Source organism: Strigops habroptila, chromosome 1 (assembly GCF_004027225.2).
Source record: "Strigops habroptila isolate Jane chromosome 1, bStrHab1.2.pri, whole genome shotgun sequence".
NCBI lineage: Eukaryota > Metazoa > Chordata > Aves > Psittaciformes > Psittacidae > Strigops > Strigops habroptila.
Window position 1 is genome coordinate 133,550,371 of NC_044277.2, and position 27,364 is coordinate 133,577,734.

Genomic DNA, 27,364 nt, shown 5'->3' on the forward strand with positions numbered 1-27,364 from the left:
CTAATAAAGTAGCACAGATCTAATGCAAAATATAGGCTTTTAAAACCCTTATTAAAGATGGCCTTTAAATTTGATCATCTTATTTTAAACCCTTACTGGAAATTTAATGAAACTGTACCTTTAGGTGTGGAGGTTTTTGGTTTGGGGGTGGTGGTGGTGGTTGCTGTTTTCAGATACAGAACTATCCTAAGCAAAATTCATCTCTTTTATTGTGGCAACTTCAAATTAAGTACAGTGCCATTACCAAAATGGAACTACAAAAAGACAAGGATCACAGTAGTTACATGCATGTACATGTATAATTTTAGACTGGAATAAACTTGTTGACTTCACTTTTGTGCACATTAAACAACCATGCTGACTTCAAAGACTTCACCTCTATGTTACCCGAGAATGATATTCTGCCTTAGAATGGACTGGGATTTTTTCAACCAATATTTGATTATACCATTAAATTACAAAAATTGCTTCTCAGAACACTGTTTTCTAGTGGCTTTTTTTTATTGTTGTTATTGCAATATTTGGAATGTATAAGTCCAAAGTCAGCACAAGTGTATTGATTTGAGTTGGACCATTCCAGGGTACTTTGCTGGGTACATGTAAAGAAGCAGCCACTTGAGTGGGTTTTTTTTTAGCAGAGAAATCTGGCTTACTCAAAATCAATGGAAGAGCTCCCACTGACTCTGATGAGACCAGGATTTGAAATGGAGATGTTTCCTTTTTCGCAGGAATTTTTTGTTAAAAAGTCAGGGAATAATCATCTGCCTTTACTTACCTTCTCTTAGTTGCCCCACTGGTGCAGCAGAGATCACTGGTATGCAGTGAAAAGTTGGTTACTTTTGCCTGATAGCTTACACATAGTCAAAGGAAACTTTCTTTAAAAATAAAAAATAAAACCCCAGAATGAACTAACAGAATAGACATATATAATTTCCTATTTAGATATATGTAGGATGCCAATATTGCGGTAATGAAAAAGTCATGGCCTCAGCATCTGAACCCCATGCATGAATGACCTTGGAAAAATTTAAACAGCTCCAAAATAGCAGAAAATAGTTTAAGGTTACAGAGGTTGACTGCTGAGACTGCTAAGCCACAGACATACGTTTTTCATTGCAATGTTAGGTAACGTATGCTTCTTTACTCTACTAGAAAAATACCAATCTGGTAAATTAATTATAGAGGTTACATCCAACTGTAGCATTAGTCTATGATGTAATCTAACTGTCCTTTCCCATCACAGTTTTAATGTCTTTCACTCTTAGCAGTTTGTGTTTACTTGCTATTTAACAATTATTTTCAGCGTATTTTAGCCTGGTAACTTTAAAAGTTTGCTAAATTACTAGTAAGACACTTTGCATACAGTTTTGATTTCTTTTTTAAGTCCTGGGTAAATTTAGGTGCACTATGTTGCTTTGTACTGACATCACAATCAAGGCTTCAATCCTTCTAGGTTCTCAACAAAGGCAGATTTTCCTGCTCATGCAGACAAAGTATTCAACTAAAGTGTTGCACTTACCCATGGGCAAATGCCGATCAAAGTGGAACAGCTTTCAGAATCCAAGCCTTACCTTTTGGCATAATGTACAAGCTTGTTTCAGCTGTATTTGGAAAAGATGGACACTTCTAATTCAGAAGATTCTCACTCGCTTATGAAGAATTGTTAGAAGTTGCATAGATTTCACAGATTACAAGGTTTTTCAGAATTTTTCTGATAGCCCTGGGATGCAGAGAACAAAAGAAATGGCAAGAATGATTTTGTATTACCAGGAAAAGACTTGGGGAAGAAATCTGGAAAGGTACTAGCAGCCTGCAGTCTCTAGGCAGTGGATTTAATTGCATTTATACCTGAGTAACAGATCAACAAATAAATATCCAATAACAGATTTATTTTTGTACTCTGCTGTGTGTTAGGAATATTACATGAAATGGCATTTTGCCTTTTTACCATCATTGAGGTATGAAAGAAATGAAGGTAAGAGTCACAGACATGTGGATTGTCAGGGACTTTTGGGGTGAGCTTAATTCAGCTTCCCACTCAAAGCACGACTACTGTCAGCTCTAGAGCAGAACAGCCATGGGTTTATCTATCTGACTACTGAAAACCTTCAGGGGTGGAGCCTCTGTCATCTTTGCGGGTAACCTGCTCCAGTGCTGCACTGCCCTCTGAGAACAGAACCAGTAATCTTACCTGCTTCATGTGACGAGGAGGCAATTTGTTTGAGTGCTGAAACAGTGTAGTTAGTCATTTTGACTTCCAGCTGCAGCATGTACGTGCTTGGGTTTTGAAGAGATGTAAAACCACTCTTTTTCTCCTTTTGCCACTGTTGAGATTGGCATGTGCTAAGCAAATCGTATGTCAATGCCACTTCAATGTTTATTTGCATTATTTAAGATCAGTTCGCTGGTATGAAGCAATGTGGCAAGGCACAGAGCATCAGCTGATGGCATGCTTCATCTCCTCACAAAGCTTCTCTGCCTTCCACCCTTCACCAAATAATAGGCACAGTGTCTGAAACTCAGTTTTGCTAGAAATTAAAGCTGTATTTCAGCCAGGCACTTAGGTTCCTAATTAAGCATGTGAGTAATCCAGCAGAAATAGGACAGCTCATATTGCTCAAGTTCGGCACATGGATAAATGCCTGAGATGAGGACGAGGAGGTAAAACTAAGGAACTCTGAAACATTCTCAAAGAGAAGGCAGTATGTTTCTTTGCTGCTTTATAAAAGTGATGATAGGAATTTTTCCTCTCCACTGGAGCATCACTGAACACTAGTCATAGGTGAGTTAAAGGAGAAAGCTTGAGTTCCTGACACACTGCAGAATGAAAAAAGTATGAAGAAATTGGTGATAGCCTTCTTCCCTGGCAGAAAAGGAGTAAGTGTTGATTTTTGCACATCATCCCTGTGTTTCTTAGATCAGATTTTGGAATTAGAGAGTTCTTTGTAAAACTGATTGTAGAATTTCCCTTATTCATCCCATGAGACAAGAGTCATCCTCTAGCAGGAACAAGAGATATATATTCTAACTAGTTACTTTACGTCTCAAATAAATGTTCCCCTAGAAATTAAAAAATAAATTAAAGTTTTGTTAACTTTCTAAGTTCCCACGTGATTATGATACTGTGGATTCTGGCAAACTAGCTGAATTATGAAACTGATAAAGACATTAAAGGGCCAATTAAAAGCTACTGTGTTTTTCTATTGCAGCATATTGCTGCATTTTGGTCTAAGATTTAGTGTGTAGTATTACCACGCATTTCATTTGCATCTGATGCCGAACAAAAAGCTACGGCCAGTCTGATGCTGTTCTATTAAGCAGTAATAATACATTTTCTTTTGCATGAAGTTGACTTTTTATAAGGTTAATTTTCTCAGGGCTAAAATAATAATTCACCATTATGCTCAAGCGTCATATTTTTTATGATCAGAGTGGGTTTGTCTCTAACCTGCCTGTCAGTTCTAAATGCTGAAATAGACTGGGTTGGATGTTGATCACTGCTTACCATTGTCCTAAATAAGTGTGTTTTTCTATTAGTTCAGTTAACCATATCTTTATACATTCTGGTTCAAGATTTTCAGAAGTGGAAGGGGGGAGACAGAAAGGCAAGGCTTGCTTGTCATTTGAGCAAGTAAGTGAAGGGCAGAGGCTTTCTAAACTTCCGACCATCCCCTGGACCCTGCTGGGGTCTCAAGTGATGTCAGCCAGTGCCTAGCACTTTGACCAAAGTGTATAATGAAATCAGGCAGAGCTGCAGGATGTTCAGCACTTCTGAAAATGAGGTCACTTAATGAGGTGTCTATGCTCATTGGAACTTAGCTGTAGGGCACATTTTTCTCAAGTCACCTTAGCCATAATATTGCTGTTGTATTCATAGCCCGTTAGCAGGCTTTCATATGGCAATTATTTGAAGCAGAAACAGAAGAGAACCTTTCTAGAGAAGAACATAGCTTTTGGTAGGGTCATACTTGCTTTGCTCCTTAATACCTTTGTCTGTGAGATACGGCCTTTCCCTAGTTTTTCACTTAACTGCATTTTCACTGCTGTTTTCTTTCCACCACCCTTGCCTTGCTGTGTGCCTTTTCTGGGTATCCTTGGCCACCGTGTGCCTGTCTCTTCTCTATTGTTTGTCTCCTGTAGAACTGCTTGGCATCACTTACCACAATGCCACGGGTGGTTCTCAGTCATTTTCTTCGGCTCCCAATCTGTCTTCTCTCCCTCTGTCTAATGGTTCTGCATCTCTCTCCAGTAGTTCCACTGGGTTGTCTTTTTGTCAGTTTAATGTCTTTCAATTTAAAGCTAATATGGCCAAATCTGAATTCTTTATCTTTCGCAGGAAACCATTTCCCGTTCATGATGTTTTCTGTGATTACCAGCATTCACAGTCTCAATTGTGCTTGTTACTTGGGGACATTTTCTTATCCTGCACATTTAGAGTAGCATATAATTTATTATTACTATTATTTATTTGTATAGTAATAATCTTAATACATTTTCCTCTGATGTATTTCTAAATCAGATAGCTTTCTCAGTTCAGATTATTGTGCAGATTAATTACCCATGCCTCTCTGAGAACGACAGCAACCTTTCTCAGTCTATTCAAAATACAGTTGTTAAGATGATTTGTCTTCCTTGCATTCATCATGAATCCCTGCACTGATTCATCCCACTGCATCCTATCAGCATCTAGTTTTTTGTGTTTGCTTTCAAGTCTTTCATATATCTGCTCTCTCCTATTAGTCATTCCTTCCTTTGTTTTGTGAAATGCTGACTCTTCTCCCCACCCTTGCTTCTCCAGTGCTATTGGCTTCAGAGATCCTTTTGGTCATTTCAGAGAGCAATTTGCTCTTCTCATTTCTTATAAATGTAGCACATCACAATGTGATCTTCAGACCAACTTGTTTTGGACCGCAGCTATCAAGGTTATCTTAGAAACAGCTCCACTAGCTGAATTTGCTATGTCAGTTAATATTTAACAGGTTTGATTATTGAAAAATAAGATTTTTATGAAGTATGATTTTTTAATTAAAATTTAAGTAAATAAATGGGGGAAATAGATCTTTTACTTTAAATGGGAAGCAATAACATTCTTGCAATATTTTGAATCCTTATAGTTCCTTCTCTCTACTGGAGATGTATGGGAGAAAAAAAAAGTTACTATTTGCCTCTTGGATATGTTTAGTATTAAGCATCAGTAACCTTCTGAATCATCTGTTATGCTGATTTCAGGCATTCAGAGTTGGTCTCTAAAAACATAATATTAGACTCCAGAATAACCAGTTTTAAAAAGCAAACTATGATTTTTGAAGCAAAAAAATCATGCTTTTCTTGGCAACTTTTATGGATACACAAGTCATTTGATCACAGAAAAGTAGAAGGAAGGTTTTGAATCTTAGTCATGGAATTGCAAGAGGTAAGAAAGACCACAAGTTACCAGGAAAAGTAGTGGGAGATCTGGCAGTGATGAATGATGCAGGTTAAATCCAGAGCCTTAGTACGAATTCAGAGCTGGATCACATCCATATGCGTTGAAACTGGTAGGGAACATAAGAAACCACAAGCTCTCTTTCTGTGCCCGTCTGAAGCACCGGAGATGAGGGTTGGGTTGGGAAAAGGAGAGGTTATGTTTTTTTCCACGTTTTCATTAGCAGAGAACAGAAGCCCCTCAAAGCTTTCACATCCCCTGAGTGACAAACCTGGGAGCAAGCTGAGGACTCCTCCACTTTTCAGATTTTATTGCTCCTAGTCCCATTTAAAGAGAAGGTGCAGAAGGTGGGAGAAGGTGCTGAAAAGTACACATCGCTTTGATTTACTTTTTGCAACAGGGCTTCTGTGTTTGTAAAACCTACAGGCATTTATATTCCTTCCATAATCTGACACCTTTCAGGGCATAATGCTATGGGGCATCAGAGCTTCACAAGCATTGTGAAGAGCCCTGTCCTAGAGACTCGGTCTTTTAAAAGAATTCATAGGCACGACATGATCTTTCCGAATACAAGAAGGTCAGCATACAGAAGGCCTTTCTCGAGGGAGGCAAACCAAACCTCTGGGATTTTTACTGGAGTTACAGAGAGACAGTCTGTCTGCGCTGGAATTGATTACTGTCATTGCATGTCAGCTTCTTCTCACGACTCTGGAGCGGAAAGGAAGAAGAGGATCTCATTAAATACATGCAGTGAAGAGGCTAGGGGCCAGGGTTCAGCGACTATCCCTAGCCTCAGGTCTCTCTCCTCCAGCCCTCAGAAGATTCGCGAAATTGATCCAGGGCCATTTGAATAGGGCATAATTGCTTTGAAAGGAATGTTTGCTGGCAGTCAGCAATTGCCAGCGAATCTTGAAATAAATTATGACATTGTGGTGAACCCTTTCAAACATGCTAAACTTTTTCATGGCCTACCCAAAAGAATACTGATACGCAATCTGTTCTTGAGTTGTTACAGCGTGGTGTATGGAAAAGTGAGGTTTTATCCTGAGGTACACCTAATAAATCTTTCTAACTGGTCTTCCCTGGTATAGAAATGTAATAACAAGTACAAAAGGAGATAATACTTCTCAAAATTAAACTGGTGATCAGTTCAGTTAGTGTGCACATCAACAACCAATTTTCATGTAAATGACTTAGCTACACTGAAATCCCTCCGTTTTCTGTCCTTTTCTTTACATTTGCATTTTTCTCTGCAGCCTCTGGCTAAAGAGACTCATCTGAATAAAAGTTTATGTGTGTTGCCATCTTCTAATGATCTGTACATTTTTGTGTTTGACAGTGTATCAGCTGCAACAAGAGGCACCACGTCCCAAGAGAATCATATGTCCTCGGGAGGTCAGTTCTTCTTTCTCTCTACCTTGTTAAAGCTGATGAATTGTCAGCAGCATATGATTACCAAAAAATCTTTTGTACAGTCTGAGGGGAGTATTTGCTTAGTTTTTCTAAGCCATTATTTTATAGAATCATTTTTCTTACAGTTGATTAATTAAAGCAGATTAATATTTGCTAATTAGGCATGGAGGCCTCATTCTGCCACTAGAAGCCCCTTCATTAGGCAAGTGCTCATTAATCATTGCTTGGCGTGCTTTTCTGTATACCAACTAAAGTTTTATGTTTCCTTGTCAAAAGGAAGGTGGATTTTTTCCTGCAATAGAATTAACTAGGTTTGGAAAAGATCTTTAAGATCATCAAGTCCAACCATTACCCCAGCACTGCTATGCCCACCACTAAAGCATATCACTGAGGGCCTCATCTACAGTTTTTGAACATGACACACATAGCTCCAGTTTGTTGAATGCATTCTGCTAAGGATTATGCTCAAGTGAAAATACTGAAGCGATAGCCTTAGGGCTCAGTTCTGTCATAAAAACTTCAAAGATTATAGGATATCTAGAAATCTGTAGGGCTGCAGGTTTGGCTGAGTCATTTTGTCTCCCTATTTTCTTTTTCTGTATTTCTCCATTTCTAGTTAGTTAAGTATGTCAGTTCCTCAACCTGCATGTCATAATAGTAATGGAAAACATATGTAGATGTCTCTGCTCAATCAATAAAACTGTGATAGCTTTATCTTCTATAGTGTCAGGGACAAATTTTGTGCAAATAGACATGTAATACTAGTAATAGAACTACGAAACGCATGAAGTGATTGCACAAGATATAAAAGATGATGTGAAAGAAGATGGAAACTGCGGTTCATCAGCATGATATATAGCTCTTCTCTCAAACATAATCATGAGCTCTGACCTGCTTCCTGCACTGTGTACTTGTGGAAGTGGAGCCTTAGCACAGCATCTGTCAAATACTAACACATGCAGTCTCAAATCGGTTTTGTGTGGGGTAGGATGTTTTGTACCAAGGCACAGGTGGTTGCCCAGGGTGGTGAAAAAGATCCATTGTGAAGCCAGGAATTTAATCCAGTTTTCCTGAGTCCACCAAGTGCCTTAACGAAAAGACATTGTGTTTTTCTCTCAAGTGCTGCCTACCAGTTGTTTCAGGGCAGGGAGAGCAGGGTCTTGGCCTCAGATTGGAAGTCTTTGAGCCCTGTCAGTCCAGGATGGTCCCAGGACATGTAACACAGGATGCTAAGAAGGAGAAGCAAAACACCAGGGTGGGTGAGTCCTCATGTCATCCTTTCTCCCTGTCAAAGAGAAGGCTCAGAGAGAAGGAGCATCCTGTAGCCCTGTGGGACTTCAGTTTTAGCAAGAAATTTCCTTTCTGAAATTCTTATGCAAAACAAATGTCAAGTAGGTATCTGAGGCTGATATTCTCTAAAGGAGAGGACATTAAGGTTTTTACTAAATGAATATCACTACAGGTATGAAACTAGTAGTGGTACAGTTCAAAATAGTTCAAGTAAATATTTTATTTGCTTCCGGTTCGACCTTACACGAGTTTCTCACTTTGTGTGATCTAATAGTTTACCTAATATTTTATTATTGCTGGGGAGGGACTCTTCCTTAGGGACTGTAGTGGTAGGACAAGGGGTAATGGGTTCAAACTTAAACAGAGGAAGTTTAGATTAGATATAAGGAAGAAGTTCTTTACAGTGAGGGTGGTGAAGCACTGGAATGGGTTGCCCAGGGAGGTTGTGGATGCTCCATCCCTGGCGGTGTTCAAGGCCAGGCTGGACAGAGCCTTGAGCCACATGGTTTAGGGCAAGGTGTCCCTGCCCATGGCAGGGGGGTTGGAACTAGATGATCTTAAGGTCCTTTCCAACCCTTACGATTCTATGATTCTATGATTCTATGATTCTATGATTTATCTATTTCACACTGGAACTACTTTGAGGAAGATCTTGTCTTCAGAAAATCTAATTAATAAGCATTAAATGCTTAGGAACCCTTGTCTACAATTTGAACTTATCTTTGTGGGGATGCAAGTGACTTAGTCTGAATAAGTTTAATCCAAAACTTACTATGCTAACTCAAATTAAAGCTTTTTTTTTTTTTATCTTGCCTTCATCAGTAAAAATTTGAATTAAGGTAAAATGTGCTTTTAAAGTGGAGTAGCAATTGTATTCTTGTTCTAGAAACACAAGTGAAGTTAATGTGTAGCTGTGAACTCTTTACCAGTGTGCTGTTTTGAACATGTTTCCTTAGATTTAAGAACATGTTAGGTGCAATTGAACTTACCCCTTGCTCCCTTTGCCTGATGTTTGAAGGCCTATTCAGGTAACCCAAAGATTCACAGAAAGAAGATAAGATCATATTATACTGACTAAATTAATATGTAATTGGCAAAGCAGCATAATAACAAAGGAAGTTAAAGATGTCTAATTCACATAATCTGGGATTGGTTGTGACTAATAAATCTTTTATAGTGGCTCACCTCACTGATTTAAGAGTCCTATTTTGATATGTTTTTATTTTATTTTATTTTTTAGTTTAGTAAAACAGCTGAAAATAAGAGACTTTATTCAGGGGTAGGTATATAAAGCAGTATGGACTCCACAAATGTGATCTTTGTTCGGCTTTATTGCTTGGATTTTGAATCTTTGTGTAGCTTGACTGCATGTGTTCACAACCTGATTGTTAGAAACTCAGGTTCTCTGACCTAAGAGCAAAAAAACATTACAACACTGATGATGTATTTTATTTTTACATATAGCTGGGGAGGTGGGATGGATGGGGTGTCCTGGTACCTAGATTGTTCCTTGTGGTTCATATTATCAGTTTTATATAAAGTAGAAATACAGACTGGTTTTGTAGAGCGTCACAGATTGTTAGAGAAGAAATTCAGCACCATGTTCCTATGGCACCTATTAGCTTTTCCTTAGCACACAGACTGTAAGGTGGGTATTTTGTGTGTTTTGTTTTTCTTGATTCTAGTTTGACTTCAGTGTAATCTGATGATTGTATAGGCCTGCCTCACTAAAGATGGTGTCTTATTAATCCTAACTTTCTGCCAGTTACATAGAAAGAAAGATCTCAAAATCTAATTTTGTGTTATGTATGTGAAAATATATTGGCAATGTGATAGTTATTTAGTATGGAACATGATGCTCATCTAACATCTGGAGAGCAGGTGTCAGCAGGATGCATGACTGACGGGAAAGATTTATCTCTCCGTGTGCATATCATAGGAACTGGACTTTGTGGAAGATGTTTTCTTGTACAATTTAGGATTCAAACTGCTTCAGACAACTATAAAGATTGCAAATAATTTTAAATCCTTCATGCTATGGCAAGATGTCTTTCATTCATAACTGCCAAATTCTGCACTGTTTGCAAGAAAACTGAAGCATCTGCTGCGAACAAAATCTGTAACACCAACAGATAAACTTGTGAAGGGTTGGAGGGTTGGATTTTTTTCTCTCACCACTTGGCATTTTCATCATTCCTCCATCTTTTCCATTGCTGTCTTCCAGATTCTCTGCATTCATTTGCTCTTCCATTACCTCTCTGTTACTCCATAGTCACAGGGGTTTTAGCCTCAGATCTCTGCAGTTCTACCATCTGATTTGCGTGGATTTCTTGATTAGCTATACTTTGGAGACAGGAATCACCTCTCCTGATATGCAAACCACCAGACTAAAAGCTGGGACTGTAAATAAAACATGAGCATCTCTATCCTTGTGTCTTTGAGCTTTGCTATCATGATTTTCATTCCCCCCCCCCCCCCCTTTTTTTTTTTCCTCTTTTACCCTGCATAAGTATCTTGTCAGCAAAAGCAGGTCATTCCTGCAATGGGAATCATATTGAATGAACGGTTAGTGCTTCAGGTATCTAATGGCTTTTAATTAATCACCACTGGCAGCGGGACTAGTGTGAATATCCTACCTTCCCAATAACATTGGATTTCTGCCAATATCCTCATTTGTAACCATATTCCTTCCAGCAATGTTTTAATGATTTATTTTTTAAATAGAGAAAGTTTAGTTTAAAAGCACCATTCAGATGGAGGAGTAGCTTTTAAATATTGTGCAAGTGTGATGATGAGCACCAAAATATCAGATTCGTGTTGTGAGAAATTCATATTATAAAACATCTTTTAGGGTATATTCTACAGAGATGCTGATAAAAAAATTACATTCTCAGAAAATAATTCAAGCATTCAACTTCCTGGTTTTATTAAAAAATAATATCTTTAAGAATTCTTAATTTTAAGAAATATTTCAGGAGTAAACTAATCAAAGTTAAAATATCTTTTAAAGAAATGGAGGCTTTAACAAAGTAAAAGAATTAAGGAAGGATGGTGACATTATTTGGGTATATTTTTGGTTAAACGGTAGGCCTGTTAAAAATTTCCTTCAAAGAAAGGGTGAGTCTTACCCATGAGTTTTTAAATTACTCGTGTAGAGCTATTCATACCTATGAATGCTATTCCTGTTCTGTTCCAAGCCTTAATTGCTGACAGCAATTTTTGAGGCTGGTGAGTTTGTCTGCATTAGACATTGAATATTCCTATCAGTACCTTGGCCAAGCCAGTGTCAGCAACAGTGAGAAGCTCGACTAAATTTCCCTAGTGTAGACAAAGCCTTAGAGCCCTAACTTATATTATTATGTAGGAAAATGTCAGTTAATTGCCTTCTTTGTCGTTCTGAATTCCAAATAGGTTGTGTCAGAAGTGGTAGAAATTATTGCCTTTGCCTTTAAAGCATAAAAATTATAGTTTCTTGATTAAAAGCAAATATGATAACAAAAGGGAGAACTCTCTGAAAAAAAATCAAAAAAAACCAAAAAACCAACCAAAACTACCATATATGTCCCTTCTTGCTTAAGTGATTGTAGGATACTAAAATAAAGATGGCATATTCAGATTGTACTGCTGAGAGTCCTTAACCATCCAGAGGGTCAGGAACTGTTTTGACCCTCTGGGTATCCATTACCCAGATTTATCAAAACAAGTGTATAGATAGTGGCATTTCATAGAATGTGACTGTTGAAATGGTCACTAGCAGGTTTATAATGATATTGCCATCTTGTACATTACTAGCAGAGAATATACAGAATCATTGCAGACATCCAAAACTGAACCACTGCAAATTATTTTTTAGTCAGTTATCCTCAAAGTTTCTTCTGAAGGATAGGATTCAAGCTAAGAACAATGCAATTAGCAGAGTATCATGTAAACAATAGCAATATTGAAAAGTCCTTTAAAAATGCTGCTTACTTTTGTCAGTTCTTTTCGGTATTTGTACATATGAAAAAGCTTGTGATTAGCTAAGCTTGAGCAAGGTTGTTAAAATTAAGCCTTAGTAAAATGTTTGCTAAGAGTATACCTGACTGGATAATAAGTATTTAATAATTTCAATAAGCCTTCCATGGATTCCCTTATTCTGCTCACTCATTCTGACCTTTACAAGCTGAATAGTTTGTCTTTCCCTCTGCCCTCATCTTTCTAAGAACACTTTCTATACTGTGGTAGTCCTAGAGAGCTGTAATAGGGCATTAAAATTGGCCATAAAATTGGTGGTGAATGATGGGAGTAAATGGTAATTTTCATGGCACTTGTTCAAACCACTCTACTGCAAAAAGTCAGACACTACCTTGAGAAGGTGTCTCTTACTGTCAGTCCTGAAAGCTTCTCTAAGATAATTCAGAATATTATATTATCTTTTCCTTAGAAAGAAACCTTAGAACACGCACAGCGACACACCAAGAGATCCCATTAGCCAGCAATTAAGTGAAAATAAGTAGAATTGTTACAAAACCTATTTTCATTAACGAAAATGTTTGTACATGTAAGACTTAATGGAGCCTGTATCTTCAAATTCTTATAATATTGCTGCTGCTTTAATTGTGTTTTTATAATCCTGACTTCATGATAGAAACAAAAAGAAACAAGGAGCGCACAGCAGTAGTCTGTGGGTTACAAATGAAGCTGAAGAGCAATTTTGAATAGACATTGACAAAAGGAGGAAAGTTCTTTAGCTGAAATTCATAACGAGATTAGAAAGCCTGGCTGCACTGGAGGGGGCTGAAAACATTTGAAGGCCAGGAAGTGTCTTCAGCTCTATTGCTGCAGAGGACCTGTGGAATGTCAAAATGTGTTGTATCCAGCATTTCTACAAACTGACCACAGGCAGGTTTTCCTGTTAGGTTTAAAAATGTGGGGTTACACCCAATGTCATTTTTCTCTTTATCTACATAGTGAATGTTGTCCCACAGAATTCCTGATATTTGCAGCAGTGGATGAAAGGAAGAAGGAATACTACTTGCCCCAAATTCCCTTGTATTTATCACATCAGAGAAAGTTGCCAATGTTTTTTTTCGAGGCACATTAAGGACTGACAGGAAATATCATCCCTCCTAGAGTCCGTGAAGTCTCACCCTGCTGCAATAGTAGGGTGGTGGAACACTCAGACAAAGCCACATTACTCTAATTTAAACAGTCCATTGGCTACAGAATGGAGGAGAAAGCTTCCTAATTATTCTGCAGACATGATAGTAAATATTTCATTTAAGTAGTTGCAGCTAAACAAAACTAGAAGAGATTTGTCTGTTCCTCTTGAATTTCATCAAGTTTGATATACTGATGTCCTAGGTTATGATTTGCAAATCAGGCTGGCGTTCATGTTTGACAGAGGAATACGGTATGAGCCAGTTGGTGCGTTTATTATCTCTGTGAAGTGGAGAAGTTAAAGCCATCTTTTTGGAAAACAAGATGGCAACTTCTGACTAATGAGCAGAAACTGTATGTAGCTGTCTTTATTGACTGATGAACTTCCTAATTATCCCTCTGGCTTTGCTTGAAAGCTTCTTTGGGAAGTCTCACCCTTCCTCTCCATTTTTCATTCAAAGTGGGTGATGTGTGTGTGTGTGTCTGTTTGCTATTCTCCTAATTTTTTATTTCCTTTTATCCTTGTTACATATCATTCTTTTCATCTAGTTCTTTTTATTTTGACATCATGTCGAATGTAAGTGGTTTTCAAGCCAAAATAAATGAAAGCCTGTTTCATATCTCAACCTAGATAAAGTTTATGAATAAGCCTGTATGTAGGTGAAAATGCTTTGTGCTGTTATAGGTTTACATATCTGTTCCAACTTAGGACAGTATTCCTTATGTCTGGTTAAATAATACGTAGAAGGGGGTCTTACTGTCTCTGCTCTATGACTGATACTTGTGAGGTGCCTGGTGTCTTTTTTCAAGATGAGAAACACAGAATATTGAGCAGTTGATGAATTTGTATTTCCTAATATGAATAAATATAGAAACTTTACACATCTATCTTGCTTCCTATACTTCTTGTACATGTATGTATATAGCTACACACACACAGAATGATCAAATCATCCAATTACACATGTCTTTTTGGAACACTGTCACATTTTAAATGCCCTGGACAAATTAGTAAGAGAGTGTGTATGTGTAATAGAGATGTTTTTGCGAGTAGTATGTCTCATAGTTATCAGAACATTCAGCTTTGTTGAAATGAAAGCATCTGTAAGTTACCATATTGTTCAGCATTTGGGAAATAAATATTTTCCTACTTAGTATTTCACAGAGGAGTTAATTGGATCTCTACCTCTTGCAGATTCTGGAAAATAGCTAGCACTACCGAAGCTCTCTTATTCCTCTTCAGACTTTGCGGATATCCTGACTTAAGAGAAACATCTGTGGTTCCCAAATACAGAGCAGAAGTATTCATAAAATCAACAACAGGAGATAAACTGAATTAATATTATTATTCTTCCTTGTATTTTTGCTTTCACTCTTCCCCTCTCCCTGCGCAGAAATGTTCTCCTAGTACAGTGAAGTGGCAGTGCATCTCACCCATGATGCTACACCGGGATTTATCCAAGGTGCTCTCCTCATTTTCCACATACCCCATCCACTCTCAGTTCTGATGGGTTATTTCCTGACTTCCCTTCCATGCCTTCAGCCCATACTTGAGTTTATAACCAGTGTCCCAGCAGAATGCTTATAAACATTTGTTTGGTACTTCACAAATAAATTCACTAGGGAACCTTGCTAAAGGGCTACATGTTTGCAACAAATAGTAGCAGCGAGCTGGTTAGGAAGCATGGCTTTCAAGGATGCATTAAGGTAGGTGACGTAACACCAATGAGTTTGTGCAGATGCATTGTGGACTGTTGTGGCATGCATCATAGGAATGTTTTAGTGCTGCTCACTGGTTGCAGAATTGCAAACAGCATTTAGAGCATTGATATGGCGTACTGTGTTTATCTGCTGCTCCTGGAGATGTTTTTCCTTCCGTTTAAATGACTCAACGCATCATTCTTGAAAAAAGGAAGAACAGTTTAAATGCTATATTCAAATTTTTCATCTTGCATTCAAGGCAACATTGATATTCCCTCTTACATTTAATGATGCCCTTACTATGTGAATGCAAGCTGCATAATAAAACAGATGACTCCTACTTTTGCTGTTGAAGTTGTTTGAACCTGACCCTGTCACCCCAGACTGTTTAGCAGCAGCCTTCTTGATTAAGTTTATTTTAGCTCATGTTCAGGAGCACATTATTTTCTTTACTAGGTGAGAAGATACCTGAGGTTTTTTTCTTGTTTAATCTTGCTCTTTTCTGCTAGAGCTGATATATACAGAAATATATTCTAGTTTAGTAACAATAGCAGATGTCCATGTGGGGGAGTTTTTTGTTACCTTCTATAGTGTTTCGTCTGGTATACGGATTATTGGCTGCTGGACAGTTTGGTCAGGGTCATAGATAGGAAACAAACCTGAGTTAAAAATACTCTCATAAAGGGTGTCTTAAAGCAGCTCTTTTGAAAGTTTGGTACAATCAAGTAAGCAAATAAGCAAACCTAATTCTTTTTAAATTCTTTATCTTTAAAAATGAAATGATAGAAAAAACCTTGACTGAGTTTCAGCCAGCCTGCAGGAAGTGCCACAGTAACAGTCAGAGCTGCTAAGCTTCATATATTTCTTTGCAATGCATTATCCTCTGAACAGGTTGTTATGTATTTTACCTTCCCTGTGGGTTACAGTACGCCATCGGAGCAGAGAAGCTGTGCAGCTTTGAGCAGCGGTTAATAAAAGCATTCTTTGTGTTCTTCACTTTTGTCTTTCCTTTTGTATTCTTTCTTCCCGGTAGTGAAGAACTCCACTCTTACCATCTACCCAGTGTTGTAGATTTTACTGCAGAGTATTTTGTTAGAAGATATCAAACACAATTTGGTGCGTTGCTATGCCAACAGATTTAAACTGAGTTTTGTTATTTAGAGAAGCAGTGACCAGTTTATCACTTGAAGGTTCAGTTTTCTCCTCTAGAACAGTTCACTCAGGCCGCTGCCTTCTCACTGCTGCCTTCTCTCCTGAGTGCCTTAGAGAGGTGAGTAGAGACATGGTATTATTATGGTTTTATATGTAATTTATACAACCTATTCAGTCTGCTTCCTATTAATCCCTATCTCCTGAGAGCAGTCCAGTCAGAAATGAGGAATAGGCTGGATCATGTTATTTCAGGGCCAGAAGAAACTCAAGAGGTCATCATCGCTGCATCAGGAGATAGTTGCCTAGCCTCTTCTTAAAGCCTTCCAAGATTGAAGATTTTATGACCATCTCTGCTTATTTATTTACTGTTAATTGGTTTTAGCACTTTCTTAAGGTCTAAACTCTATCTCCTCTTTTTGCAGTTTAAGCCTATTACTTGTTGCCATGTCTAGTAAGCCTCTTGAAAGTGTTTTTTTCCTACCTGTCTGCTACAGCCTTTCTCTTTCTTCTTTTTTTTTAGGCCAACCTCTTTTCATGTCTTTCACAGTTTCTAAATCCATGCTGTTTGCTCCAGTCTTTCTTGAGATGTGGTACCCAAATCCACACTCAGTATTTCAGCAAGGGGCTTTCTGGGTGGACATTGCAAGGAGAGGATTACTTCAAGGTGTCTTATTGACTGCACTCTTGTTTTTAATACTCTGGTATGACATTCTGGTTTTGGCAGTTTTTGCAAGACAGCATCAGTGATTTATGTTCATTTTATGATATGTAACAATGCCACAATCCTTTTCTGCAGCAACCTGTCTAGTCGTTGCCCGTCTGGTATTCTGAATGATTTTGATATCTTGCTCCCAGCTACTTTCTTGGAGGCACCGTAGTCACATGACTGAGTGTGCATCCATTGAGTGGCCGTAACGCTGGCATCCCTGCGGCTCTGTGGCTGCATGACAAAAGGAGATGCAGACTTCCAAAACTATTCATGTCACCTTTTTCTCTGGAGAGCCTTTGAAACATGGGCAGCACAGGTGGAATGTGTTCTGGGGGCTTGTGCATTGCCAGTTTCTTTCTGAGGCTCTCTTTGCTCCTCCCTCATCACATAGCCAAGGTACATGAACATACTCATGAAGTAAAGTTACTTGTGCTGGATGGGCTTGCCAGATGAAGCCTGTCCCATCAGTCATGCTGACTGCCATTGACTGAAAATCATAGGGGAGAAGACCATCTTTTCCTTCTGTATGTACATAGCAAGTGTCTATAATTGGCCTGTCTTTGGCTGGGGAGTACAGATGTTACATTGCTGCTACTCATACTAACAAAATTAGCAACAAGCATCATGATATAATACTTTCCACAAAACCAAGAGTTGCTTCTCTTTGAAAACATTGGTGCCAGAGAGCCTGATAGGAAATGGTAAGAAAGTCGTAAAAAGGCAGTAAAAAAGGTAAATAAATATTTTCTTTTAGAAAGAATGTTCTCCCAACTTAAATTGCTAACGAGTTATTGATGTGAAATAATGTGTCCTATGTGGAGGGCAAGTTAGACATACTAACTGGTCTAAGTATATATTTTTTTAAGAAAAAATTGGAGACAAAAAAATTATATCTATAAAGGTAATGAAATGCAACATAGTTTTTTACTTTGTTACATTTAATGGAGGCTTACAATTTTCCTTAATCCTTTTTGGTTGTTGATTGCGAAGGCTGAAGTTTACATTTGGCTGATGACAATTCTGCCAAAAGCTGAATGATTCAGACTTAATGATTCAGAGATAAACTTCTCTTCTAAATAGTCTGTTTTTACTGGGCTTGTCTTGAAACCTTCTCTTCCAACTCTTCTATTTCCCTTTATGTCAAACTGAGCTGAAAAACAAATTTATTTCTAGTCAACTAGAATTACTGAAAAATAATTAGGATTGTTCAAAACAGAAAATACATCAGATGAAACTTCCATTGGGAAAATGCCTCACTGCCTACCCTAAGTGAACACACTGACATTATTAACTCTTGGATCTTGTTTCTCTGCAATTTCTGTGTACTGCGGAGAAGAACAGAGAGCCAGATGCAGCTACCCACCTTATTGTTTCCCTTCCCCTTTAATATACTCTTCATGGATGTGCGAAGGCAGTAGTTGAAATAGGTAGCTATACAATGTTATGCTGTGCTGGCCCTTCTGAATTAGATTGCTGTCCTAGAGGGATTTCTAAATTTTCATTCCAACATTTCTAGATTTCAGCTTTGGCCACTGCATAAGGAAATATGTCCAGTTCAATGAAGCTGAAGAGCAATTAAATTTTCTGAAATTAGGGTTATCTTATTTCTGTGGCAGTACTTCGGCAGAAAGAATTCTTCAGGGTATCTTCGAATCTTCATTGCAGTGTGGCTTGGATGTCAATGCTTGCAATGAAAATCTATCACATTAGGGGATGCTCACCTCCTGCCTGCATGATTCCCAGTAGTTTTGTGATGAGTTATCTTGCAGAGTGGTGTAGGATTTTAATATAATAATCTGTACATTAGCAGGAGTATGTCATGCCAGGGCTAAACCATCCTGGCCAAAAGAGGAGCCACAAATCCCATGGCATTAAAATTCAGTAAACTTCAAAATTATGTAACCATAATATATTGAATTAGCTTAGATAGCTGGTGTATTTTTTGAAGAAGACTTATTTCCTTCTCAGTGGCAACTTCAAACCCCAGTTCAGCTAACTCCACACCTTGAAGAATATGCTGTAGCATTGTAAAAAAACTTTTAAAACTAGACTAAATGTACAAGTCAGGGTTTTTTTGGGGGGTGGGGAGAGATAATCAGGTTAGACAGGCTGGTAGTCAAGGCTGGAGTATGCAGAGTCTCTGAAACACGTGGTTCCGAAAGCTTTTTAAGAGCGGCAGGAGAGCTGTGCTGGGTTTCATTCTCTTTGAGCATGCTTAAAGATTAGATGTCATTGAGTTGCTGGCTTTGTAGGAGTACTGGATTAGTAGTGATTTAGGCTGCTTCATTGTACGTCTTATTTCCTAATCAACTTCACTTTAGTTTTCAACAGTTTCAGCATTCATTGCTGATTCACAATTTATACAACTATGAATTTCAGTAGTAATTTTCAGGGTTTTCCCCATGGTTTCTGGAACAACAGCCAGAAATGCCTGCTCTGCAACAACATTTTTGGTTTGAGATTGGCAGTAATACCTTTTTCTAAGACAGGAAATTACCATCTCACATTTGAATTGAAAGCTGCCACTTACTTTTAGTGGAGAGAGAGAACCCATTTAATTTATCCTTTGCATGGGAATAGTAAAACCAAGCTGTGGAGCTCTTTAAGGCAAAATATATTTTCACTAGTGAAGACCTATTATTTGCCTTACGTAATTTGCCTCAGTTTTGTACTTTGTTTTTATCTATTAGCTTAAGAATCCTAAATGGTTCAAACCCTCTGATCTCTCCCATTGTTCATTGTCTAGGGAAATGGGCCAGAGTGATGGATAAAACCAGCTGTTGGCCTGGGAAGAGTGGCCCTTGCTTCAACAAGAAAATTGTGAAGGCTATACAGAAAGTGATCAAAGTGTTCCTCATAGCCAAAATCTATGAAAAAACCCTAAGTGTATGTGTCCTCAAAATAAAGCTGGTTATTCTGGCCTCCTACCACTGGGAAACAGTCACTTTTCTACCTGTGGATTTTCTGTTCTTTCCACCACTAAGAATTCTCTTAGGCATATCTGCCTGACTGTGTGTGCAAGCCTATTTATAGCAGGAGAGGGAAAGCTAATCCCACCTGAATTGCAGTCACCTTTGCCTTCTGGGATATATAGAATTTCCCTTGAAGTTTGTACAGAGTCTGCTCCTTTGATACTTTTAAGCCTCTGCTCCATCAATAGTGCAGGCTTTTAGTTTATTTCCAAGCTCAGTCCAACATTCTGGTTTTGATCTAGAGACCTTGATGCTATTTTGATCTTTTATCTTGCTTTAACTTTGTTTCCTTGTATTTCTTCCTAGTCACCACTAGGAAGTTGGTTAGGAGTGAAATGATTATTTCAGGTTAAAGGTTGCAGTGAACACAAGAGAGGATTTTTGGATTCTGGGGCAGCTGGATGGTTTGGCAGATCTGGAGCTTCATTTTGGGAAATATTACAGTATCTTTCTTGCATAAAGCCAAGAGCTGAAGTTGTGGCTATTTTAGATTCATGGATGCTAAAAGATGTTAGAATGAAGGTTTCTGTTTTATGGAAGAAGAGGAAGACTATGGGATTTGATGGGCTTTGTGTGGATTCTCGGAAGAGCAAATCTTGTAGCTTATGATCAGCAGGAAAAATGGAAATCACAGTGTCCAAGGCAATTCAGTCAGTTGCTAGTTAAATGATAAAAATTTCACAGATAAATTTGTGGGTTTGTATAAATGGTGGTGTGAGAATACAAAATGTGCCTACATTTACACAAGGAGTTATTTCCAGATTGATTTTATAGGATTTTTTATATATGTAAAGTTTCTCCTATATATAGTGGAGAAACTTGTGTTTACAGGTAATTTTGAGGGTGAGTGCTAGTACTGTTAATTCTTTTATGTTTCTGAAGTAGATCAAAAGTGTTGGGGTTTATTCTGTGTATACATACAATGAAGAAAAATCTGTATTTTTAAGTAGAAGCAGATTCTGAATGCTAGGTGAAAGTCACACTGTATCTTCTGTGGTGTAAAGGTTTTATTTGGGTTTCTGTGGGAATGAAAGTTTACCTGTTTATTCCTTGTCACCGTGTTCAACGTACTGAGTGGCCTTTGTGATGTTCTTACTTAACCCAGCATCTGATACCCATTTTTTAATTAAGTTGCCAGCTAAATATATCTTGAGGGGTCATTAAGGTCTATAAGGATGACAGGAAGGCAGCGCAGTTCCAAGATAATAAAGTCATGTAGTGCTACTAAAGATAAAGATATAAGGAACCTCCTTTGTGAGGTAACATGGCTTTTTCTTGATTTTTTTTTTTTTTTTTACTTAGAAAAATATGAAGTTTAAAAAAAAGAATTCATACACTTTCTTCTCTGAGCTGCCATTTATACACATGGAAACACAGCACCTGCACTTGGCAATTCCTCAGATTTTTGCTCTCTTCACTTCTGCGTTTGCTTCTTCCTCTTATTCCTGCCCCTCAGAGCTCAGAAATGTTTGTATCAAGGTATTATTCCTAGGCAGTTTCAAGGGTATGACACTGCTATTGTTAAGTTGTCGTGCTAGGAAAGGAATGCCGAGCTGGGAAAGAAGTACGGTAAGGACTTGATTGAACTCCCATGGGTCTTTCATTGAAGATTCTCATTATCTTCTGCAGTCTTCGTTCATCTTGTGCTGTGTTGGAGCCTTACTGACTGCAGGGCAGAAAGTCAGCTGCTCTGGTTTAGTGTGTGGTGTGTAGATTATTGAATCAAGAATGTGACTTTTATGCATTTGCTATGAAGAAATAAAGAAACCTTCATCAATTTGAAGTTTTTATAGGTTAAATGCTGCGATAGAACCAATAAAAAACCAGGGTGCTTGTTTCCAGTCAGATAAAATGGTGAAAATTCATTGGTTTTATACTAAAGGATGAAAGTCTTGAAACTACAATTTTTCTACATCCATGTCAATATGTGTGCAACAGTAATTCCATTGGTATGGACAGCTTTACTCAGGTATGCACTCACTCAGGTTCCCTTTTTTTAATAATCAGGAGACTTTATATATATCTTGTGTTAATCCTGTCACGCTTATGCAGGAAAATGCTGGCCAAAGGTGCCGCTACTGACAAGTGCCATAGCTGGACAGAGAGAGAGCATCTCTTTATAAAGACGCTTAAACGAGTGGCTATATCTATGAATACATCTGAAAACCACCTGAAAACGTGTTGCGGATGAGGTGATGCTGCTGGCAAGCGCTATACCTGGGCAGAGAGAGTAAAGTCTCTTTATAAAGACACTTAAATGAGTTGGGGATATCTATGGATACGTCTGAAAACCACCTGAAAACGCGTTTGTGGTGGCCAGATGCCTAACAGCGGCCTGAGCCCCTATGGTGGTAACGTGTACCAGCCCCCGCGCGAAGGCCTGGGGCGCCCCCTGCCGGGAAGGCTTGCTGCATGGAGAGGAAGCCTGAGAAAATCCCTCACTTCTTGAGAACTTGCCTTAAAACTGGGGTCTGAGAAACGGCCCCAAGTGCCAGAAGTAGCCAGAGTTCGTCCGTAACACGGGACGTTCATGGATCTTAGTTCAAAGCTCTTAAAAATAATCGGGTGTCCTTCCAGTGTACTTTGGATCTGGCCCACAAGTTCTTCAGACTTCAAGGAATTTAAGACGAGATCTAAATCTAGAAACCTTGTTTTTTACCAAGAATATTAAACTTTTTATCCTCAGGCAGTTACCTTATATAGGCAAGAAAAAGGTTTTTAAGAAGCTAAAGGGAATATAGCAAAAATACTCTTGCTTTATAAATACTAGCTTGGCAAAACTGCGGTAAACTATTCTTTATCTGTTCAATCAGGTTTTATACAATTATGTGTAGTTCTGCTTTTCCACCATTGATACATGTTATTCTTCCCAGAAATCCATCAGTAAAACCACCTCTTGTGTTTTCATTTTTCTGTTCTACTATGTAGTCATGTTCCAGTCACGGTTTTGAATCTGCAGAATTTCGTCACTTAGATGGGTGCAATAGTTCTCATTAATAACCAAACACAATTAATTTTTATGTAGTTTATTTAAAATTGAGAGTATGTTTTTAATATTTTTTTTTCCTTTATTTCAAAATTTAGGTGGAGAACAGACCAAAGTATTATGGAAGAGAGTAAGTATTTTCCTCCTTGAAGTATGTTGGGTGTATCCAAAAGTTGTTGTTTTTTGAACTACAAAAAAAAAAAAAAAAAGACACAATGAAGGCCTAATAAAATATTTTATTTTACTTTCCACGTCAACTGGGGGCTAAATATACCAAAGCCTAATAATCTAGCTATGTCACAGTCCAGTATTGCTGCTCACAATCTTTGGACTGTATTGCTCTGTGAGCCTGCATGTTTATTTTGCTTTTGTCAGAACAGTTTGGTAAAAAACTGTTGTCTGGAGTATTTCTTCCTTTTATTTTTGTTGTTGCTTAAACCTCCCAGTTGTTCTGCAGTGGTCTGGGGAGGAGAAAAGCATCATGCCTCTCTCCTTACCATTTTGTGTGTCTTCCTATACATTCACCACCCTACAAGGTTGTGGAAATATGCATGTATGCTACTGCATATGTAAATGCTGTCCTCCCTGCTAAAGTTACGAGGTCCAAAATACCCAAAGAAGAGGTGTATTTTTGTTGTGAGGAAAATATGGACCTTTGTGCTTAGCAGTCTTCTTGCCAGTAAATAGCTTGAAAGGGGCTGGATCCTGCATTGGCATAGAAATTTGGGCAGGTGACGTTAAAGGGCACAGCCACTGCAGCAGCCACCCAGATCTGGCATTTGGCCTTTGCTAGAGTAATCTGCTGAGGCCCCAGCCCTTATCGCTACCTAAATTACTTAGATCCCATATTCTACTTTTTATTCCATACCAGACACTTCCTCTGTGTTAATGATCCTTTTCTACCATCAAAAACCTCAAGAGCCAGTAGCTTTGCCCATAATTACTGAAGTTTCATTTTTTAAATATTATCTTTGACAACAAGGAATTCAGATATAGCCACTAGAGTACCACAGAGCTGAAGATACTACCTAGCTGAGTAACCTGTCACACTTCCTGCAGCAGGACTTGTAAAACCGTTACCACAATCTCTTATCCAGTAACCTGCCTGGCTATTGACATACTCTGGGTTTGTGAAGCAGCAGGGCTGGCAGGAACTGTAAGAAGCCACCTCAGTGAACCTGCCAAGGCAAGATCACGTTAGTTATTATTGTTCAGAAAGATTTCAGAACCACAGAGGCAGTCCTCTAAAAGCAATTGACTCAGTGCTCAGTAGTGCTTAGAAAGAGAATCAGGAATTTCTAGGGAAAGAAATTGAAAAACCCATAATTGTATTACTATATAAATCTATGATGTGGCTGCATTTTAAATAGTGCATGTAGTTCTGGTCCCTCTCGACCCCTTCCTCCTCCCTCCTTTTTTGAAAGGTTATAGAAGAAATGAAAGGTACAGTGAAGTGCAACAGTGGAGCAAAGGGATGCAGCTCCTGCCATAGGAGGAAAATGAACAGGTCTTCCTCAGTGGGTGTCCAATAGAGGGACATGCAGAGTGTCCCTCTCAAGTTCATTGCCATGGGGTGCTGTGAAGGCCAAAAGCATAACGATAATAAAGGGTTTGCAAGTGAGATTTATGAAGGGTAAGGTCACAGCTGATCGGACACAACTTCTGGCTAAACCAGTGATGGATGGACAGGGATGTGAAGTGAAAGAAATATGTCACTGCTCCCTGTACTCTTTCCATAAGCATTTCTTGTCAGCTGCTATCAGAGGCAGGCATCTGAGTTCAGGGGATCTTGTATCATGTACAAGCTGGTTTTATGTCCTATATAAAGGTACCAAACATATCCATGAGAAAACTTGGATTACCCAGTGCTTATCCACCCACAGTTAAAGAAATTTCACAGTTGCCCCATGTATCCTGTCCCAGTGATTTCTTCAACTGATCACCAGGAGAGCTTTTTCCCTAATACCTAACCTAAAGCCTGCTATATTTTATAATGAGCTTCTGGTGGCCAATAGCTTATGCTCATTGTTTTTAACTAGAGTTATGAATTGCCATGAGTTTACTGGTAAAGATATGCTTAAATTATATCATTTAGGGGATGCTCATTTCAATTTGGATGGGCAGTAAATGAGGGTGTCCCTACCAGTACAGACAGAAAGTATGAATTAACTTACATCATTTTGACTAGAAAGTCACTCTGGAAAGATAACCTAAGCCTAATATTTTCAACATGTATTAGTTGTTGAAAGACATTGTAAAGAGAACGGAAGAACAATTGCATTTACGTCTAATGTGTTTTTCTTCTCTTTCTCTACCAAGCCAGAGGCAGTGTTAGAAATGTGCCACTTCATATGTTTTGTCAGAGAAGAGAAAATGCTGAAGGCCAGAACATTTTAGTGCTTTTTTTTCAGACAGTGGCAAAAATAGAAACTTTCAAAACCTCTGAGGAGACCCTTGGAGACTTATCAACTAGCAAAATGTACATAGGAGTTAAGACTTAAACTGCTGTGAAGACTGCATTTGTGCTTATGGGAAGATCACCACTAAATATTCATTATTCTAAGGTTAATTGTGCATCCTAGGGCCTCTTTCTTTCTTAAAATAGCAATGATAGAAGAATCAGAGAAGTACTGCTTTTTCCAGCACTGAATGAGGAACTCACCAATAAGAAGAAAACAGTATTTTTCTTAATGCTACTCTGATTCTTCTGCTTTACTATACACAGAATAGAATTTTGAATAATCGTTGCCATTTTTTGTCTTAGTTTCCGTTACAAATTTGTGGAAGCTGTGTTAGTATAAAAATAAAGCAAACTGATAGTAAGAATGACCTCTCATTTTAATTTTAAGTCATCTCCATTTAAAAATATAATGCCTTTGTGCCTAGTTTTCAATTTTGTTGTAAGGCCTCTAGAAAGGAAACAAGGAAGAAGGGCATAGACTGCTGGAGGAGAAAAGCTGTGAAAAGATAGGGCATTTACTGAAGATAATCTTTGGGTACGGTTGAGTGTTTTACTGACTGAATCTTCATACATAGTGTAATTCTTGTTTTGTCTCAACACTGGACTTGGCCATGCTGGATGGCTGTCCTGCCGCTTTTAGACCATGATGCTCCGCAGTGCAGAAGTTTTGAAACTATTTCTGTGGTTGAGGAAGAGATGTTTCTGGTTGGATTGTTCTGTCACTGAAAATATCTTCCCTTAGGTTTCACGGGATCATTTCTCGGGAGCAAGCAGATGAAATACTTGCCGGTGTAGAAGGAGCATATATACTTAGAGAAAGCCAGCGGCAACCCGGCTGCTATACTCTTGCTCTCAGGTAAATGCTGTTTTAATGGAGGTTTATAGTTCAAATGTAAATGTGTTTAATGGAGGGGATTATATCAGTCCCTTTTGAGCGAAGTCTGTGTCCACTGTTACTTAATACACTTCATGGTGTCAGAAGGATTTCACACCCTTTTGTCAGCAGTTTGACCATCACAGTACTGCAGCAATTCAGCCCCTTCTTCAGCGCTTGGCTATCAAGTCTCTTTTCAGAAGCAGACTGTGCTCTTATTCAAAATCTTTGCCACCTAGAGGTGAGAGTTGTAAAGATGGAGCTTCTTCTTTAAAACTGTGTAAGAGATGAGTGAGAACAGAACAGGAGAGTGTGCCAACAGAGGACACAGCCGAGTTGTCCTCTGAGCAGAGTAATGTGTTGTACACAAATATCCACCAGTAATAACCCTGGATAAACCTGGAAAATTGTGAAGGCCAGTGGCTGAGCAGCTGTCAAAGGCAGCATACTGTACTTCAGTTTTCTTCTCTAACTGGAATTCAAGCATGCTGTAGAAATCCAGTGTAAAGCATAGGATTCTGCTGCTAAAGGAAGTAAGAGTCTGCTATTCAACTGAATGAAAAATTCAGTGGGAGCCCAAGCTACAACCTCACTGCCCCACACAGGTGCCCTTCCTCGAAAATACAGCCACTCCTGGCTTAGGTGTGCCATTCAAAACCTGCCCACGCAACAGTCTTAAAGCTGCTGTGGGCTAGTGGCAAGAGGAAAGATATTCTATTAGGTTTTGACAAAACAATCTCCCTGGCAATAGTTTGCAATTTTTATAGCATGATTACTTCTGTAAGATATGCACAAAATAAAAGTCTGCATGTTTTATCCTTCTGCTGGAAAGCCAGAAGGAAAAATCCTTTAAGGAGTTACCCCAAGTAGCTGTGATACAGTGCTGAAATCATCCTCAGGAGTTGTGTTGATGTGCAGATGGTAGAGCTGGAAAAGCTGGTGAGTCATGCCAACTAAAAAGTAGTGTAAATTAAAAGCAACTTTTGTCAGCTGAAAAAGAGCAAACACAATTTTTTAGTATCTTGGAGAGAAATTTCAAAATAAAGAATAAAAAGAACTACTACAGGATGGGGATTATGGCAAAGTGCCTATTGTTTTGACACAACAGCATGATTTCTAAATCCTTTTTATAGAATCAAAAACTGAATTTGATTATAAATTGGGAATTCATACGAATACTGTGGGGGAAAAAAAAATGAGAGGCTTAAACAGTTTGATTTGAATGCCTAACAAAATATGCAG

At 38.4% G+C, this 27,364-nt stretch overlaps 1 protein-coding gene across 2 annotated transcripts in view; it reads left to right on the plus strand.

Moving 5' to 3' along the window:
- Positions 1–27,364, plus strand: part of CHN2 (chimerin 2) — a 167,415-nt gene that overhangs the window by 72,418 nt on the left and 67,633 nt on the right. For both annotated transcript variants that reach the window (XM_030476815.1, XM_030476824.1), the window contains exons 3-5: positions 6,765–6,820; positions 22,886–22,917; positions 25,991–26,104. In XM_030476815.1, coding sequence (XP_030332675.1) covers positions 6,765–6,820; positions 22,886–22,917; positions 25,991–26,104 — 202 coding nt within the window. The remainder of the gene's footprint in view (positions 1–6,764; positions 6,821–22,885; positions 22,918–25,990; positions 26,105–27,364) is intronic.